The sequence below is a fragment of the Nicotiana attenuata genome, unplaced genomic scaffold (assembly GCF_001879085.1).
Source record: "Nicotiana attenuata strain UT unplaced genomic scaffold, NIATTr2, whole genome shotgun sequence".
Classification (NCBI taxonomy): Eukaryota; Viridiplantae; Streptophyta; class Magnoliopsida; order Solanales; family Solanaceae; genus Nicotiana; species Nicotiana attenuata.
This window is the reverse complement of record NW_017671733.1, coordinates 71,222-91,000: the sequence shown is the minus strand read 5'-3', so window position 1 is coordinate 91,000 and position 19,779 is coordinate 71,222. Positions and strand designations below refer to the sequence as shown.

General features: G+C 35.3%; 2 protein-coding genes across 2 annotated transcripts in view; both read right to left on the bottom strand.

The window, feature by feature from the left end:
* Window positions 1-1,649: 1,649 nt before the first annotated feature.
* Window positions 1,650-15,423, bottom strand: LOC109209908 (K(+) efflux antiporter 4-like). Its single transcript, XM_019373271.1, has 20 exons — window positions 14,935-15,423; window positions 14,542-14,585; window positions 13,739-13,800; window positions 13,566-13,644; window positions 13,386-13,447; window positions 13,234-13,309; window positions 13,013-13,087; window positions 12,493-12,564; window positions 12,309-12,392; window positions 11,186-11,254; window positions 11,018-11,095; window positions 10,616-10,704; window positions 8,976-9,072; window positions 6,324-6,377; window positions 5,643-5,738; window positions 4,125-4,313; window positions 3,966-4,043; window positions 3,730-3,774; window positions 2,382-2,471; window positions 1,650-2,264 (listed from the first exon to the last, which is right to left on the bottom strand). The coding sequence occupies exons 1-20, from the start codon at window positions 15,224-15,226 to the stop codon at window positions 2,178-2,180; spliced, it is 1,818 nt and encodes a 605-aa protein (XP_019228816.1). The 5' UTR covers window positions 15,227-15,423; the 3' UTR covers window positions 1,650-2,177.
* A 3,618-nt stretch (window positions 15,424-19,041) lies between these two features.
* LOC109209907 (histone deacetylase 2) overlaps window positions 19,042-19,779 on the bottom strand; it is a 7,258-nt gene continuing 6,520 nt past the window's right edge. Inside the window, exons 12-13 of the mRNA XM_019373269.1 lie at window positions 19,604-19,691; window positions 19,042-19,496 (exon numbers count right to left, since the gene is read on the bottom strand). Of these exons, the coding sequence (XP_019228814.1) occupies window positions 19,393-19,496; window positions 19,604-19,691 (192 nt within the window). The 3' untranslated portion in view covers window positions 19,042-19,392. The remainder of the gene's footprint in view (window positions 19,497-19,603; window positions 19,692-19,779) is intronic.

Below are 19,779 nucleotides of genomic sequence, written 5' to 3'. Positions count from 1 at the left end.
CAGCATCAGTATCCAGTCTTCGCTCGCCGTCACTATTGCCTCCGGTTGCCGACGATTAGCACGTAATTACCGACGAAATAACGGAGGTTTTTGTTGATCTGATATGTTGCGTCAGAGAATGAGATTGGGAGGCTGAGGGCGGCGGTATCAATGAATAACAGCCACAATCGAAACGGTGACGATGGCAATTACTCCAGCGTCCGGCGAAGGAGAAGACATCAGGAAGTAGAGAGAGAGAGAGGGAGAATAGATATGAGGTAAAGGATAGGAGAAATTTGAGGGGATATGAGAGAGAAAAATAATATAAAACTTATTTTATGGCTTAAGGGTAGGTGGTGACCATAAATAGATATTTGGCTATAAAAAATCAAACGGTAGCTATGAAATATAATTTTTTAAAAGGGTATTTATTTAAAATAAATAAGGTATCAACCTTTGCTATAGGAGGCAACTAATCCTAAATTTAATTGTTCTGTTTCGGGTTTAAGCAACTACTACAATTAGATTGTTACATTTAGCACAACTTCAGCACTAGAACCGTTTAAGAAAAACATGGACCTAGATTTCTTTGGATTTTCCAATCATACAGTTTTTCAATATCCCTCAAGGAGAAGAAACAAAAGTTCAAATTTCTAGTACTGTTGGTACACCATTAATTTGCAATACTTCAAATTGTAAAAGTAAAACTTGAATTGTCATTTACAGGTTTTTGGCTTTACAGCGTGAAACTGGAATTCCTAGAGCACATAAGAGAATAAGAGACCTGATACTTTGTTTACTTTAAACCATGCATATTCTATCGAAATTTGAATACATACAGAAGTCGGTCAAAAGCACAAGAAAACAATAAATGACAAAGTAGACCATAGAATACAGATTGGCTATTTGCGCAATTATTCTGATGATTCAGAATTACGTGGAAGAACATATCTGAAAGAAAACAATGTGGTCAACATAACATCAGTTTAAGTATTCATAAAGGTTCAAACATTGACAAGAAGTCTGCATTATAGCCTCAAAATAAATCGATAAACACATACAACTATCAAAAGGAAAAAGAAAATGAATTAATAAACCAAAGACCTTGACCTCTGTACTATGTTCATCTAATCAAACGTGAGAATAGCAGCTTTCAAACTTTTAGTTAAATTTGTGGTAACTGCAGCAACTAGATTAAAGACTATGCAATTCTCTCATATCCACGTACATTTGACAGTTCACAAGCATAAAGAATACAACCCCACATATTGCCATTATAACCCTTGTGGGCTAAGAATGGATAGTAGGACAACGAGGAGATAATGCACTTGACAGATAGTGTTGAGAATGGGAGGATTGCAAGTTGCACAATCTGCACTTGCCATGCAAACTCGAGTACTGAACAATGTTTACGTAGTTCCACAAACCTGAATATCACAGCATCAACCTTCCCAAAGCTATTACCAACTGATCAAACCACCGACCACTGAAAATGGAAGATTACGATGATAGAACTGGCAAGCAAGCAAAGCTAACAAGATTCTCATTTTCCCTTTTTGTCCTTTCTATTGGTCCTTGGCGTGAGATAGCTACGATAATAAGGTAATAGATGGCATGATCATCGATAAAATGGTCCATGGATAAAAACTAACAATATCTCACGTTACACAGACAAAATTTCCGAGGAAAAGATATTAAAGAAGTAAAAACCAATATCCTTTTCATAAAAGAAAAATAAAGGCTTGACATTTTATACATTTGACCTCATATCATAAAAACTTGAACTATTACATTCTGGAAGCTACATGTGGAACATAAATTGAAATGGGATTCTGGGAATTCATAGCAGTATCAATTACATCACAAGCCAAAATTATTTTACATTGAGAAGGAACAAATAAGAAAGAATCAGGTCACTAGGAGAAATCTCTATTACCTCAGGTGAAAATGAAGCTTTGACTTGTTAGTTGAGTTTGCGGTTAGAACACCTCTGTATCCAGGTCTCTCCCATCTTTTGAGGCACCTGTGTCTTTGCCTTTCTCTAACTCAAGGTATATAACAAGAATAACATATCAAATCCCTCTCATTAGGAAGAGGCAGGAAAAAGCCGGGTCCACAACCTCTGCAGCACCATTCAGGCTGTGAACTAGGAACACTTTTCCAAATAAAATAGCTCATCTAGACCTTCCTCACAAATTTTAACCTTCATGAATCAGATCCTTGGATATCAGAGCGATTCTTTGCTTAGCACTATCAGAGCGGAAGTTGTCACTTTTGAATACCAACTGAAAATGAGCAAGTCCAAGGGATCATTTAGTGAAAAGGAGATAATCAAGCAGCCTAAAATTGTGCTGATGGTGAATCTTCTTCCTAGTGTGTATGAGCATCAAGGGAGTAATTACCTCGCTTAGACTATCAGGTGGGAACCACCTAAGCAGCACACCAAGGTGAACTACAGCAGGTATAAGCTTGAAAAGCAATGGAGTAGTCACCTGCCGAAAGCTTTGTCATAACTCAGCTAGAAAAACAGAACTAAAGAAAGACAGCGAATAGAAAAACAGAACTAAAGAAAGACAGCAAATAGAAAACAATTAATCTTCATATGCCTTGGAAATGCCTTTGGACTTCTTATGCAGGACATGGATCAAATAATAAATATTCCTTTTTAGATGGTGTAAGGGCAGCTGCTCAAGCAAATAGTAATGAAATAACAGATGAGTTGTAGATGAGTTGGTTCGATCACCCCACCCATTCTGCCCCGAAGAGTAACTAGAACCAATTTAGTCTTCTTGCTAGGTCACGCTCATGGAAATGCAACTGCCCGCAGCGGTGGATTTGGACTCGGAAGTCGATCTCATCGAGAACTTACAGCAGCTTGCCAAACAAAGGCTAAGAGAAAAAAGAACAGAGGTATGACTGGCATAATATCTACGATTGGATTCAGAAAAGCATAGGCCTCAGCCAATTTGCACAAGGTATTCTACCCAATAAGGCCTACATCATATATGTTTGTGTAAATATAGGTACCATATATATATATACACATATTTTATATGGATATATGGTTACATTTGGTTCTTTTTGTTCTAGCTCGAGCTGGATGATTAAATATTATCCTGTCCAGTTCCCTTCATTGAAAATAATAATTCTACTTTTCTCTCTTTCTCTTCTCTTTCTCTCTCTCCCTCTCTTGCCCACACATGCTTCAACCCACGACAACAATTATGGGAAAACACTAAGAAGGCATTTGTGCAAATTTCCAGCAAAAACTGAAGTTATTTTTTGAAAAATAGTGCTTCTAAAATTTTTTGGATTTGTTCTTTTTTGCAAAAAGTTGGAAAAAACTTTTTGAAGTGTTAGGAGCTGTTTTTCACCCCAAAAGTTCTTCTTCCACTTACAAATTTAAAAAGAAAAGAATTAAACTATTCAACACATTTTCGACTTCCAAGAACTCTTTTTTTTTTTCAAAAGTTGTTCAAACAGCTCCTAAGTGATGTAAAATGTTAGAGAAGGCCTCGAGTCCAGAGGCATTCTCTCTGTAATTGGTACTGATGGACTGAGAATAAGCCTTCTACAATAACAAGTAACTCAAACTCCAAAAAATAGAAGCAAATAGGAGGGAGAAAAAGAAAAGATAACATGTGTTCCAGGTCCAAATAGCCAAAGATAATGACATAAATGGCTAAATCTGCAGAGCATCTATCGGTACAGAGACAATAGGAGACGATTAAAAAAGCCAAGAGCTCATACCAGACTGAGAGCTGTAGTCCCTAGAAGCAGCAAGTACAATTTTCCCTGAAAGTTGCAAGTATACATATATCCATCAAACAAAAGGACTCCTTTCAGATAGAAGTGCTGGGAAGCAAACTGGGAAACCAGTGGTAGGCAGTAAATGTGATGCAGTGTGAGTTCTCATTTTATCCCATTTTTACAGTTGGATAGCAATCAGAAAATCTTATCACATAGAGAACAATAGTATCAACTACCTCAACAAGATGGAGATTAGAAGCACGACTGAGCAGCACAAAAGCGAATTCTCCTATTTGTGCTAGAGACATACCAACCTACAAAATGTCAGTCTCCTTAGTTACCAAGAGTTAGTTATCCAGCAAAAAGGTAAACTCGATACAGCAGCGGAGTCATACTAGCAGTGAAGTTTTGTTGTTGTAGCCAAAGGCCTTAACAACTGCAGAAGTCACGGCAGTTTTCACAATGACCACTAGTATCACTGATGCCAGTAGGATATCTACATGGTTCCAGAGGAAATGGACATGGATGAGCATCCCAATACTGGCGAGAAAAAGAGCTGCAAAGAAATTGCGTATAGGTTCAACCTGCACCAAAATAAACCGTAACCAAATGTATCCAGCAGAGAATGGCAGAAATGTTACAAGTCTTGTCTCTGCACTAGAATGAACAACAAGAGAATGAGTCGTTTTCTTGTTTAAGTGGACCAATTACTACGTCCATACATACCAGACCTTTCACTTCTATTTGATGAATACACACCAACCTTTTACAAATTGACAAGCTCAATCCTTAGCACTTTAATTTCATTAACAGGATTAAGGGAGCAGAAATCCCCGTTTGGGGTCACTCTCCCACCAAACACATTAAAAAATTTCAGAAAAAGGCAGGCCATAAAACGGAAGCTATTTTGGACCCAGAAATAAAAATACATTGCAGATTTGATGATGATAGTCGTGACTGTAATGTCTCCTTACTTATCAGAAGAAAAGTGAATCTGTATTCTAACTAAATACTCTGATTACTTTCTCAATGTATTCATAAGGAGGCACATAAGAATCATTCTTAATCCCATTAATGGTCCAGACCATGAATAGATGGTATTATAACTTGGTGAACTTAATTAAATCAGTCCTATTTTACCTCCAAAATATAACTATAATTGATTACAAGTTACACATTTGGATGCAGTCCTTATATTGTTTTATTTGTAAGCTAAGTGAATCAAATTTTTACTCCACAAAGGTAAAATATTCATGACCTTGAATTTTACCATCTTCAAACAAATAAAAGGTCTATCACATCAATTGATGACAAATAGAACAAACTGCAGGTAGCTTACCGTTGCAACTGATCTTCAAAACCTAAATGTTTCCGCCATCCCATCCCATCCCATCTCAACTAAATCATTATAGACTATGCTTGGAACTATTTAGCACGCAGAGCGAATGAAGTTTTGGTCAAAAAAGAGAATTTACAGAAAAAATTGCTTTTGATCAACCTGAAACTAAACAAGAAAAATCAGTTCTCAGAATGTCAGAATAATTATCAAATCTTAACCAATAACTGTCCCTTAATAATACAACACTGCTTCAGAAAGGATAAATATATGAATTAGCTTAAGTAAAAACCACAAAAACCAATATAGCGCTATTACTACTTTATTCATTCAGGTGTACCAATAAAAGAACAGTTAAAGTTTATCTTTGCATCAGTAATTCAATACCAGGCAATACATGTCTTCATCAGCAATATCAAACATGTATAAGTTTCTATTCAAATATCAGATAGGCCTAATGATTTTATTTACTAATGCCCGTTGACACCATGATGCTTCTTGTCCCTATGTTTATAATGACTAAACAAATATCATAATGAAGTCTTTTTTTATGAGAAATACCAAAATGAAGTCTTACTTGTTCAAGAGTATGTTGGGCAAGATCAGTTGTTGAAATCATCACTCCAGCAGCAAATGAACCCAACTCTAAGCTTAGACCTAGCTTGTCACTGCACTGAAATTGTACAAACAATAGAAAAAACAGTTATTGATAAGATAAACAACAAAAGAATTGGTTCTCAGCATGCACCAACAAAAAGAAACAAATTCAACATGCTCAGAATAAAAATGCAAGAATTCAATTAATATGCACTATAAAGGAAATTCTCTGAAGAAATTGGAACAAAATAGCAAATGGAATTAGGAAAATTTGCAGGCCAAGCATGACCAAGCTGTTCTGAGCTCTTCTTGACTGCAGCACAGTTCAGGAGCTGTTTGTGAAGAACTCAAGAGTTCAGCACTAGGATACTATTGGCAATATGAACATATAGATGTGAAGAGCTTTCAAAAAGTGTTTCTATTCAAAAATGATAACAAAAAAAGAACGTATCTAGCATTATAGACGTGTTGAGCAGGACATAATTAATTTTAAACTCCAATTCCAAAAGTCCAAGTCATGAATCTTTCTACCAGGGGATATAGAGAGAGGTCTGGTCAACAGGAAGTAATGCATAACCAGAAAGCAGAAAGAAAAGACAATCCAAATGTATATTCTCTTATAGAAGTTCAAAAGAGCTTAGTGACAAGAAGAATAACCAACCCAAGCTACAAGGAGGCAAAATGCCACTGAAGCCAATTGATACAGTTCATTGGTCTGCAAAAAAAGGACATAATTAAAATTTTCAGATAAATCATGAGTATCTGTCACCAATGCCCACAAATCGTCATGAAGAACTCATGAAAACTAAAAAAATCAACATCAATGGTGCAGTTGAAAAGCTTTCAGTGCCAACATAATAATGGATAGAGCATATGATAAGTGCTCTCGGCGCCAACTTAATAATAATGCGTAAACTAAGTGCACCTTGTATTTTGTGGAGTCTATTAACACTTAATATTTAGAATTGAGACTTAGTAGATTGATCATTGATTCTCAATACTTAATTACGTACGTACTACAGTATTGTAACAGACAAAGTATTGGAGAATAACTTCCATATTATTGCAAGAAGCAACAGGTATAAATACATGTATATAGCGTTCCAACTATGGAGAGAATCAAAAAAAGGAAAACCTTCAAATCTTCCCTATAAATATGCTTCTATAACACTCCTCAAGCTGGCACGTAGATATTGATCATGCTCAGCTTATTATAAAGGTAGTCAGCTCGATTTCCATTCAATGCCTTTTGTGAACAAATAGGTTAATTGCTGTCTTGTCTTCATGTAGCCAGTGGAAATCTAAGTTTTCCTGAATCTTTTTAGTTTTTACGAATAAAATGACAGTCAGCCTCAATATGTTTAATTCTTTTACAATACACCGGATTTGAGGCAATATGTATAGCAGTGCTTTTGAGAGCGCGAAGCCCAAAAAAGCGACAGGGGCTCGCCTCGCTTCAAAAGCGAAGCGCACACTTCATTGAAGTGAAGCGCAATTGTGAAAATACATATAATATATAAAATAATTAATTTATAAACTGAAATACACATTAAAAAAATCAAATAAACTAAAATATAACATATATATATATATATATACACATACATACATATATATATATATATATATATATATATATATATATATATATATAAAATTAATTTTCTTAACTGAAATACATATAAAATAATTAATTTTATAAACTGAAATACACATTAAAAAATCAAATAAACTGAAAGATATAACACATATATATAATAAGTAATTTTATAAACTAAAATACAGATTAAAATTAAGAAGAATAAAAGGGAGGGAAAAAAGAAAACCAACGCCTGCCCTAGCTGTGCAGACCGACGCTGGAGGAGAAAAAGTGAAAAAGAGAAGAGAAGAAGAAGAAGGAAGAAAGAAGGAAAAAGAAAGAAAAAAAGAGCAAAATCTGGACGGGAACAAGAAGAAGAAAGAAAGAAGAAAGAAAAAAATGAGAAGAAGAAAGGAGAAGAAGAAACTTACCTGGAAACCCTAGTTTTGTCGATGAAGAAGAGAGAAGAGGTCTCTGTTTTGTCAAGCAATTACAGAAGCGAGGTTAGGGGTCTGTTTTGTATAATTTACAAACAGATCCAATCTTCTTTTTTTTTTTCAAAAAGGGCCCAGCTGCGATTTTTTAACAGAAGCGATCGCTTCGTCGCCTCGTCACCTTGTCGCTTTTTTCACTGAAGCGTGCGCTTCACACGATCGCGTCGCCTCAGGCATTAAAAAGCGATGCCCTGTCGCTTCACGCTTAAAGCGACGAAGCGATCGCTTTTTTAAACACTAATGTATAGCATGATTATCACAGCGGAGCTTTACTTAAAAGATGATTTATCCACATAATCTCACACGTAGTGTGCCATAGCTGTATACTCGGATTCTGCACTAGACCGTAATATAACATTTCTTTTCTTATTTCTCCATGAAGCCAAGTTTCCACCAACAAAGGCACAATAGTCGGTAGTAGACCTTCTATCAGTCTTAGAACCAGCCCATCCACATCTGCAAAACACTCAATGTGAGAACTAGGCCACACCCTTGGGTGCTATATTTTCTGGCTCGCTTGACTCATCTTGGTTTTGTAAATTAGCTTCAGACTCGTGTAAGTTTCCCACCTTGAATTCGAGAGGAGGAGGAGGAGGGAGGCACGGTGTTGAAAGTCAAGGTTGACACTCCACCATATAAATGGGTCAAGCCGCTCTATTTTCTAGAGTATGTTCGTAATTCTTTATGTTCTACAGAATATCCAGACTTATAAATAGGTAGTAGGTGTATTTTGTAAGAATTACATTAATATCAGTCAACTAGTTCTCTCTAATTCTTGCTTTGATCTACTGGTAAAAGTGCAGCGTGTGACCTGTGAGTTAGGCGCATGTTAGAGTTTCGACCCCAATCACCGACAAATGCATGGTATTTAAGTGAACAGGGGTAGACGTGTAGGTCCTTATCCATCGAGTTTCGAACTGTATGCCACCGACCCTCAGGGCTTCTTGGTTATAACAACTACTACTACTACTGCGCCTCAATGCCAAACAAGTTGGGTCGGCTATATGAATCCTCACTGACTATATTATCCATTTAAGTCTCTCCTAAGACCAATATAACACAAAATAAAAATAAAAGTATTAGAAGTTCTTAATATTTTTTACTGATGTATAAATCTCTGAAAAGCGAAACAACTCCTAGAAAAGCATCAAAAAGTTCTCTTTAATTTTTCCTCTCCTCCACAAATCTCAGAAAGTGCTATTGGTTGAGAAATGAATTTTTTTAGTTAGGAAGTTCATACCTGTGATGATAAGCTTATCATCAGCTTCAGGAACCATGGCACACATGTCCGTGATAACATTGACAAAATAGCCAAAAATGAGAGCAACACGACCAACCTGGCTGATAGATGAATCAGTATAATGCAACAAATAAGTAGGATTGGTGCAAAAATAACGTCAGGCAAGAGTCTCAAACAATTTAAAGCACCAAAATTCCAGCAGTACTCCCTTAGCATCTACTTTCAGACCTTCCACATTTCCCAGAATTCGCATTATGGACGGCAAACAACACGGTGCTACGCCACTATAGGTAGTAAGTGCAGTATATGCCAACTATGTAATATATTAGGCCCACCATAATACAATATCACTTGAGTTACTTTGGTGTCTATTACGATACAATAAAGAACTGAGGTGCATGGAAACTGACATTTCTGCTTCAACGCAATCATTCCAACAAGAAATGTAAATTTTAGTAACAGAAAGTAATTTTTAGAAGCTCATCCCAATTATAAGTAAATTTCTCCTTAACAAAAGTGCCAAAATCAGTCCTCTTTACAAAAGAACAATCAATAAGTATGTCATCTTACAGACTCGCCATGCTGAATATTTAGAGATCGCCATCATTTAAGCAGCTAGCGACAGTCTAAAAGTACTGCTACTTAGCATAAGAGTATGAAAAAGTAAAGGGTACTAAAGTTACAGATTTTAGAGCTAAATACACAGAAATAGAAAACTCTTGTTCTCATCAGGGCAACTTTTAATTGCTCTGCACCATATTTGAATTATATCAGCTGTCTCACAAGACAGGATTATATGCAAGAATAATTACGAAGGTTAAGTATTACTACATAGCTCACAAGAATCAATGCTACACCCCTTGATTAAAAAAAAAAAAAGAAAGAATCAGTGCTACAACCCTCCCCCCCCCCCCCCCAAGGAATTTAGGTGAAATTAATCATGTAGGATCATATTTATGATATACCTTCCTACAGGTGTTCCGTTGATGATTTACTATTTCTGCTCCATCATAACATATATATGTCTTTCACATTTGACCCAATTAAAGATCTTCTTGCATAACCTATGGTAGGGATATGACCATCAACCCTCCACCCATCAATTTTTAACTTCCATTTATCTTTATTGAGAAGACTCGTGAAATCTGATCTTCTTTAGTAAGTTCATCTGCTGAAAAGAGAATTCTCACTTAAATTAAATTAAGAGGCTGCTAAACTCTGATAGACGCCCCTGCAACATCCCGGTTGGGAAAGCTCGGGATAAAAGAAATCAACGGTCAGATTGCTAAATCTACAAAACCAAACAGATGCCTCTAGGCAAGATCTGGTTATAAAATGTATGACTAAACATATATGACATGATAGCATAGAATGGACATTTTTCATGCAGCAAATGAGCTCTGAAAAGAGGTCAGTTGCAAGATTGATCAGCTTCTAACACAATAAAAGCTTTATCTTCAGTTCTCAAGAGACAGAGCCTAAAATACGTTCGAGAACACTCTTTTCCTTCCATGAAGAAGATTCCAAACCGAGGGAAAGCAAACAGAACTCAACTAGTTCTTAAAAAGAAAGCTGACCGGCACCAAAGCATGTACAGAGGAAATAAGAAGTGATTCAAGAAGTCAAGTATGAAAACTTACGACTTCGTCATCGATATTAACCCTTGCAGAAAATTGGAAGTGCCTCCCAAGATTGGAAGCAAAGCAAACAGCAGGCCTACAGCACAATCCTGAAAGAATGAGAAAGCACCTGGAATTTAGACATGACATTACTGTTCATTCAAGGGAAGGAAGAGTATGAAATTAACTTTGATCTATTCTTATGTGGTAATATCTTATGGGTGAGATAAACAATAGCTGCACCAGGCTCCACAGATTAGATGTTTAGCAAGTATTAAATAGTGGTGAGACAATATTTTCTTTTTGTGACCTTTGAATTGGCCACGCGCCATTTAGACTTCTATTCAACAATATTCAACTAGTTACTCTTGCATACGGTAAAGAAAGAAGGCCGTGCAGAAGATAAATCGGAGGATGAAGCACCTGCAAAATAAGTGTGCCAATTGTAACCTGGCCATGAAGGGCATTTGTACTATTCTTTTCCATCAAAAACTTTAACACCTATGGCAAAGAAAAAAGTCAGTTACCGTCAGAGCCTTCAGAGTCCACAATACCCTAAAGGAAAGGCAAACTGGATATCAACAAGCTTACCACTGCGGTAGAAGACATTGAGAGAAATGCTCCAACAAATACACCCTCTGAAGATTTACCGCCACACAACTACAAAATCATCAAGCTGCATAAGTTTATATTTCTATGAATGAGGAAAAACTTTTGGCATGCACTAAATGATGAGACATAGTACTAGTTTGGAGCAACTTTCTCCTACTATACAATATGTATATGTATAGAGGTACGTAGACTTTACCCCTACCTTATCTATTGGAAACAACCTCTCTATCCTCACAAGGTAGGGGTAAAGTCTACGTACACACCACCCTCCCCAGACCCCACAAGTGTGGGATAATACTGGGTATGTTGTTGTTGTTGACTCAGTCACATGAGCATATACATCTTTCTTATGCTCAACAATTTCATTCAGCTAAGCCGTTAAGCATAAAATGAGGTAAAGTGGAAGAATTCTACGGTTTTTTTTGGTAAGTGGAGAACTTCTACGTTTTAGTTGACTATACGCATAAAACGAGATAAAGTGAAAAACTTCTACATTTAAATTGACTATATTGGATATATTTTCTGTTACTAAAATAAAGAATGCTAATTATATTTCCCTAATTATGTAACTAAACAGAATCAAACTTTTCCCCATTAAAAATTTACAAAGAGCTTTCACCTTTATAAGATAACTACAGCATTTGATGCTTTTAGTATGTATTTATACCATTTCATCGGAGTTTTTTAACATCGCACTCATTCAGAGGCCACCAGCATAAGACTAATTAGTCTTCTGCTAGCTCTGCAATTCAGTGTAGCAGTGTAGCCAACAAGTCAAATTTGAACGGAAGAACAATCCATTCCCATTGAGCAGGAAAGTTTCATCAATTGACTGTTGAGCTAAGTCACTAGCTATTGTTACTATAGGAAGCTAATTCCACCAGACACCATCCTTACTTCTCCTCGGGCACCAAATCTTTTTTAAGACTCTCAGATACAACACATATTAAACTACTTTTTTCTAATTAAAATAGCTGGTAACTGTCAATGCATAGCAACAAAGCAGTCATCAGAATGACAGTTTTTCAACAACTAATAAGAAATGGAACCCACATAGTTACATTAGACCAGACCGCATAAAACAAGTAAATTTTAGACCTACCGAAGCTGTAATTCCACAGAGACACATAAAAAGCATAACTTGAAGCAGTCCTCCAAGAACTGCAACTGCTCGAACAACGCGAAGCTAGATGACATAAAATATCAGTGTTACCCACAGTTTGTATAACATAATCAATAATGACTCCAGAATTACATCAAGAAAGACAATTTTGACATTAGCAAACCTTTGCTGTTGAGAACTCCAGCCCCAAAGCAAAAAGAAGAAAAATCACACCGAACTGAGCCACTGTCTCAACCTATATGCAGAAACAGGTTAAAAGTGACACAAGGCATGATAAATGAATTAAAAGCAAAATTAGAAACACTAAGTTTATTATTACCAGATAACTTTCTTTAACTATTTCCAAACAGCATTATATTTTTCTTAATTGCAAATACAAAACCAGTAAATTGAAATGTTACTTGGAACTTGCATGTCTCCATCATTTTCCATTTTCCAAAAAATGTCATTTAGAACCCATATGCTCTATTAAGCTTACAAAATTGAGATTCTCACTTAAGCTGGTCTAAACTTGTGAAAGTAGGTCATTTCACACTTCTTATCAAGCAACTGATCAGAAAAAAGTCCTTTTCAAGTATTACAAGCTCATCTGGAACCTTTTGGACCATGGGAAACAACAATTGCACTGTATTAGGTGAAGAAAATAAGCAAATCATAACATCATTTTTGTCAAAGCTACATACTTGCACCATTTCACTAACAACATTGAAGCCTCCAGGTCCAACGACAGATCCTGCTAGTAAGTATCCAGTTATAACCTGAGAAATTATGAACTAAGAATTAGAAACTTGAAGGCCTTCCAACTACCAAAGAAACAACTATTGTACACTATTGAATGGAGAAAAAATCAGTCATGTTCTTTTATCAGTAATGAAAAGAACTCAGTTAAAGATAGTGATCCAACCGGTTGACCAGCACAAGCAAAAGCAATTCCACCACATGTTGCAGAAACAATGACCACTACCAGATCTGATATCAACCTAAACATTAGACATTTCAAGCAGCAGTGAGCCATATAAATGCTTGTCATTGTCCATATGAATTCAGAAAGCTTACCTCAAATCTAACTGTAACACTGGATACTTGGACTTGAAATTAGATATGATGAAGACATTGTCCTGAATAACCAAAATATCAAGCATTATGTTCCATGAATATGGATCTTTATTTTCCAAAACCGTAACCAGCCGATCAACTCATGCGCAGAAGCAAAATAAGTCACCACTAAAAGCTTACCTTCCTATCTATCAAAGTTGGGGTTTCTTCTGCTCCTTGATCATTATCAAGCTTGAAAACATGGTGAAGTTGAAAGGATCTACAAAGTAATAGTACAAAACATGAAAATCAAGAACCAAGAAGGAGCTAAATACTGTGGAAAGTTAATTCGTGAAATTGTATTAAGCATATACTTGTCCTCTTTCTTTGTGTCATTTTTCTTGGGCTTAACTCTAGCCACAGTCTCCAACACTGCCTGGAAAAGAAAGGGATATAACATTGAAACAACAGATATTCAAACAGCCTATAAGCTAGAAAAGAGCATCGGTATAATGGTTATGAAAAAGAAAAACAAATCAGAATGACAGTCAATATATAAGCACAACTTGAATACATACCCACTTATTACTAGGTCAACTAGAAATATGTTAGTACAAGTTAAAAACCAGTAACTGAACCTGAGCAAAATAAAACTGAGAAATGAAACTTATATACCTGACTATAAACAGCGGAAAACACATCATTAATTTGTTACAAGTTACTATAAGATAAATATTTAGTTTTCTTTTTCAGAACTGACAGAGGACTAACCATATTAACAGAAACAAATGGAGAAGCATAATGAAACGGCTACCTGCCAGACACTTATTAATGGAGATAGGATGGTGTCAAAGCCAAGAGCAAGCTTGTTTACTGATGCATTATGCTATTTCATTTATCCAACATATCAGTCTTAAATCTACTCCCTTTATCATAGGAAATTCATTAACTTCTTTTTATAAAGGTGGTGTCCCACGGACTACTTTCATCTTTTCACTAGTAGTGGTAACTTTGCCACAAAAAGGTTAAGCTGATGAGAATAAGTCACCTTCTTTAACTGATTAAGTACACGTAGCAAATCAGAACTAATAAAAATCACATTAATAAGGTCACTAGGAAGAGCATGAACAAAAAGAAAATACTAGGAAGAGGAGAGATAATGTAAGATGTAACACACCTGCTGCTCGGCCACACTATTATTGAAGCTGCCCGCATCATTAACTGCCAATTAAATAGGGAAAAAATATATGGCGATATCAATTAGTAACTGATCATTTTTCTACTTTACCAAACTTCTGAAATTGCATATGATAACTACAAAAGCAGAACGTTATACATAGTAAATTTTCAATACATACAACCATTAATGAAACTATAAACCAATCACATTAAATTCTTCAGTCAAGATAATCTTTAGTAAGATAATTGATTTAATTTAAAAAAACAGTTTTAACGCATATCTCCAGTTGCCAATTCAACTGACCAAATTATGATCTTTTTGTACACCTCTATGAGCAACAAAATAAACCGAAATATAATATGAGCTGTTTCAGATCTAGTGGAAATAAACCTTCGGTTTGATCATTTTCAGTGAACTCTTTTTCGAGAGCTCGATCGATCATATCAGCAAAACTATCCTCTTTAGGCCTACTTCGAGGTCCACTGCTCAATTCACTAGCATTGCCCCTACTACTTCCTCCTCCATCAAGCTGCTGATCTGATTCGGGAAGCGCAAATGCAAGTGCTAATACAGAAATAAAAGCGACACAAAGCAGCAATAGAGTAATTGCTGAAACTGTAGACAGCTTAGCCAAAAAGGATGTTAAAGGCGAGGATGATCTCCTCCGACTCCAAGCACTCATTGCACGGCGGCGACGGGGATAGTAGTGTCGGTTTGTCGGTTTTGACAGGTTGTACCAACTCTACTCAGTAGCAGAAGATGCTTAGTACTACACTGTACATTGTGTGTATTTATACTATATTTTAGTAGGAGTATTGTATATAAGGAACACACGCGTACTGTGTGTTGAAATGCGAGAGAAGAGGGACAGAGATTGAATTTTTGTAGTTGTAGACTTGTGGGAATAGACACTTGTACGATAAAGTTAAAAAGTAACCATGGTTAGATTTTAACTAGAGATATGAGGACTCACAGACACAAGTCTCTGGTCATTGGGTTAAGTTGAATTCTGGACTACAATTAAAGATTGATGATCATGACTTAACGAGAGTGATTAAGACAGTTGGGGGATGTTTGTCACGTGACCATGTGTTTGATGCTAAATAAATAAGGGGATTAAAAGTAAGAGGAGAAAAAGATTGCAATTTGGCGATACTTTAGTATTCCTAAAAAAAAAAGGTAGAGAAGAAATTCAAATTATGTATCACGGATATGACGTAGGTGCCAACCTAAACTATTGCATGTTTTCGAAAACCCCGTGAATTATATCCCCTTTGTAATAAAATTTCCTCGTCGCTTATGTGACATTATGTGTGTAATAAATCGTCCAAGAACGCGTGAAGGCTAAAAAAAGTCATTAAAATGGCGTGTCTAACAGCTAATTAGCACTTCTTTTTTAATATTTATATTTCTTTTTAGTTTCTCCTCTTTTTCTTTATATTTCACCTTCCTCATTTTTTTACCTTTCTTCTCCATTCACCTTTTTCTTCTCCATTTCTTCATTTGAATCTATTTGAAATTTTCTCTGTAATTATATTTGATTTTATTTCTTATCTTTCTCGTTTTATCCATCCTTCATTTCTTATCTAAATTTATTTAAAAGAAGAAACACCTTTTCAAGTATTTGTAGAGCATGTGGTTTAATTCCTTCCAAGAAATTAGGGAATAAAGAAATAAGACATGTGTGTAGCTGCTATCTTCTTTAGCAATTTAGGTATCTCCTTTCAACAATCTTCGGAATTTAGGTCTATCAAAACCCTGATCTTCTATATTAATTTAGGAGAAGAAACCCAAGTTTTAATCCTGATTTTCGAATGAAAGCAAGAATAGACAATGAAATCGAGGTTAGAACCAAGATTAATGGAAAAAATTGCTACCGAGAGATTAGTGTATCCATTCTCCGATGAGAACAAAGAGAAAACGAGTCTTTTTAAGTTGACCCACTAGTTTTAACCCTAGTCTCTTTTTTATTTTTACTGTGTAGTTATTTACAATGATGTAATAAAGAGTATTAAAATCTTAATTTTAGTATGTTTTTTAAGTTAAGATAAATAAATATTCACGTAGATTGCCACGTGACAGAATTTAAAAATAATTTGGAGAGTATATTACACACACTAGTAAGAATGCGACGGGGGGTTTTTATTATAAAAGGGATATAGTTCAGGGGGTTTTCGGGGACATGTGATAGTTTAGGTGGGTCTTAGGGTATTAACTTGGAAAAATAAAATAAAAAAAGAAGTGTATAATTAGAAAAAGCATTGACTAAAACGTAAAAGGTGCACCTCCTTACCAATGCACTAAACTGCTCGTTTGAGTTTGAGTTTACCCATGTTAATTTAAGTATTTGAGCTGAAATTCGCTAGTGCTATACATGATTTAGGGAGAGTAGGATGGGTTCACATGAACTCACCCCCTCCCATGTGCATCCGCCCCTGAGTAGAGCTAGACATAAGTTATCAATCGCTTTTTTTTTCTATGAAGATTTCAATGGTTAATTGATTAACTATGTTTTGACTTTAAATTATGTTAATACAAATTAAAATAAATAGTTAGTTTTATTTTTAGAGATAGAGTTCTATTTATGGATGTATGCAGTAAATTTCTTCTTTTTTTCCTCAAAGAGAGAGTGTTGGCTAATGAGATCTTTGGTAATCAAGCCAAAAATAAAGGTGCTACTTTGAATTTGTATCTAAGACATAAGTTAATATTCTCTCTACTAGTTTGTGTTCGAGTGATTCTATTTGTATTTATCGATATGTGCAAATATATGATAAATATCTCTCTATTAGTTGGAAGATAAAAGAAAGTATGGTGTAACCAACAATAATTCGACAAAAGAAAGAGGGAAGAAATAAGATTTGAGAATGTAAACTAATAAGTTTATCCAATGAACTCTTAATCAATCCCCTAATAGATTTATGATTATTTATATCAAGTAATAAGATTGAGGGTGTTAATTTGGAGTTTATGCAATGCATTCTCAACCAATCCCTATTAATTTTGACAAATAATCTAGGTAGAAAAATAAAAATGTGAACTTGAATTCGAGGCAATAATATGTTTTTTTTTATTGTCAAGACAACTTCATTTTAAAACCAGACTCTATTTTAATGTATACACTATTTTATTCGACGTTTTTATCATTGCTTACTTTTATTAAAAATCAACTAATTTAAACGCCAACTTCCGCATGCTAGCCATTCATTGTCAAGTTAGGTGAAATTTCTCATGACACATTAAAGTTATTGACCAAGTTTATCAGGCTAATTAATATGAGATGAAGGTTCTATTGATACATTAAGCAATTGACCAAGCTCGATAAATTTAAGTCTATACCTAACTACTCTCATTTAGGCTACTATAATTTGTGTGACTGATGCAAAATGCTAACCTATCCAAGTTAACCAAATAACGGAAGATATTTTATTCTCCAAGAGATGCAGCATTTGTTTTTTGGTTTTTTGGTCAATTTTTAAAGGTACTGACCGAGATCAAACGTTGAATACAGGTTTACATTCAAGTCATTACTAGCTCAAGTCATGGCTTACAAGACTTTATCTTTTTACTCACACGGTTTTGAACTCCTTCGATCTCATAATTTTTAATTAACAGGACAACCCGCCAAAAGCAAACGGCATCATAAATTCCAATAGAATAGTAAATCATTTTTGTGGCGCATAATATTGTGAAAACTATTATGGGATAATGATATATACCGATTATAATGTAGGAATTCCTGATTTTAAAAGATTTTGGCATTAGCTACCCTCATCCACTGATTGTTGACACACACTATATGTCTGTTTTATATATTATTTCGCATAAACTAATAAATAAATTTTCATATAATCTGAAATTTACTGGCAATGTGAAGTTTAATAAAGCCAAAAACGATGTATAAAGTAATGTGTACCTAACTTTCCCTGTAAGCAAAGGCGAAGCAAGGATTGAAAGCTTATGGGTTCAGGAGTCTACTTTTTTTAAGTTATTGGATTCTATAATAATAATTTGTACATATTCCATGAAATTTACAAATACAGAATCTGCACAAAAGCTATTGGATTTGGCCGAACTCTGTTTAATTGGATTTGGCCGAACCAGTAAACAGAGTGCTAGCTCCGCCCCTGCCTGTAAGACCAACCAAATATTATATGACTCATCCAAAATCTCAAGTTCTCCCCTTTGCTTGAATTAGGTATAAACTTTTGCAACAATAACCAATTAGTATTCGAGCATACCATAAACGCTGGTTCATGATTTCGAATCTTCATGCTGTTTTTAGGTGGAAATTGGACCAACAAAGAATTGGAACTTCAAGAGGAAATGATAAAGGTACAGTGACTGGAAATCGCCGTAAGTGAGATAGGATAGGGAATAGGATGACCCTAATAAGGAGATGGTTTGTTGTATTTCATTTTTTTAGTGGATTTTGTTGCCTGGACCTCCTGGAAAGAACATGGTATAGGAGTAAAAACAATAGAGTGTACAGCTGTGTCAATCAGCAATAAGCGATAAATCACAAACAGGTTTCAATCTTACCAAGAGTTGAGTCATAACAGGAATCATGCTTCTCCTTCACATGTACCACATCCTGATGCGTTGAAAATTACAAGATGCATGAGTTCCTACATATATGAACTACCAACATATATAATTTATATTCTTAAGCTAAATGCATTAAGGTACACAAATTCTTAACATTCTCGCTTTTTCCCTCATCTTGCATCCCAGTAGCATATACTACACGCAAATACTGTCAAAGGAAATTATTTTCTCTTCTTAGAACACAAACTAACGAAGTTCAAATTTCAGGCCTTTCAAAGTAGCCCAAAGGACATACACCTACTATGCTTTTCCAGCTGGTAAAAGTTTCATGTCTATAAGGGATTTCTCAGAGAGATTTATGATTGAATCAGCAATAACTCTGGCACTGGATTTCATGTAACCACCTGAAAATGTAATAAAAAAATCTGTTACTGGTAACGTATGGCACAAGAAGTCCACCAAAATTGATTCAATGACTAGGTAGCAATAGAGAACAGGGGATTGGTTGAACCTGATGTGAGCATGATGAGGGGGATGTTTCTCTCTCGAGCAAACCTGAAAACCTTTTCGTCCCTACTAGCAATGCCATCAGGACTGATCTGCGCGGGCACGTATGCAATTAATAATGACACTACATACAAACAATTTTGGCATAAACTCATTTCTCTCTCTTTTTTTTTTTTTTTT

Bases quoted from the DNA above. Each gene is read 5' to 3' on its own strand.
- LOC109209908 (XM_019373271.1), bottom strand. From the start codon at position 15,226: ATGAGTGCTTGGAGTCGGAGGAGATCATCCTCGCCTTTAACATCCTTT. The intron at 14,586-14,934 runs GTTTATTTCCAC...TTTAATTGGCAG, and splicing joins TGAAAATGATCAAACCGAAG to TTAATGATGCGGGCAGCTTC. The intron at 12,393-12,492 runs GTTTGCTAATGT...TATGTCATCTAG, and splicing joins TGGAGTTCTCAACAGCAAAG to CTTCGCGTTGTTCGAGCAGT.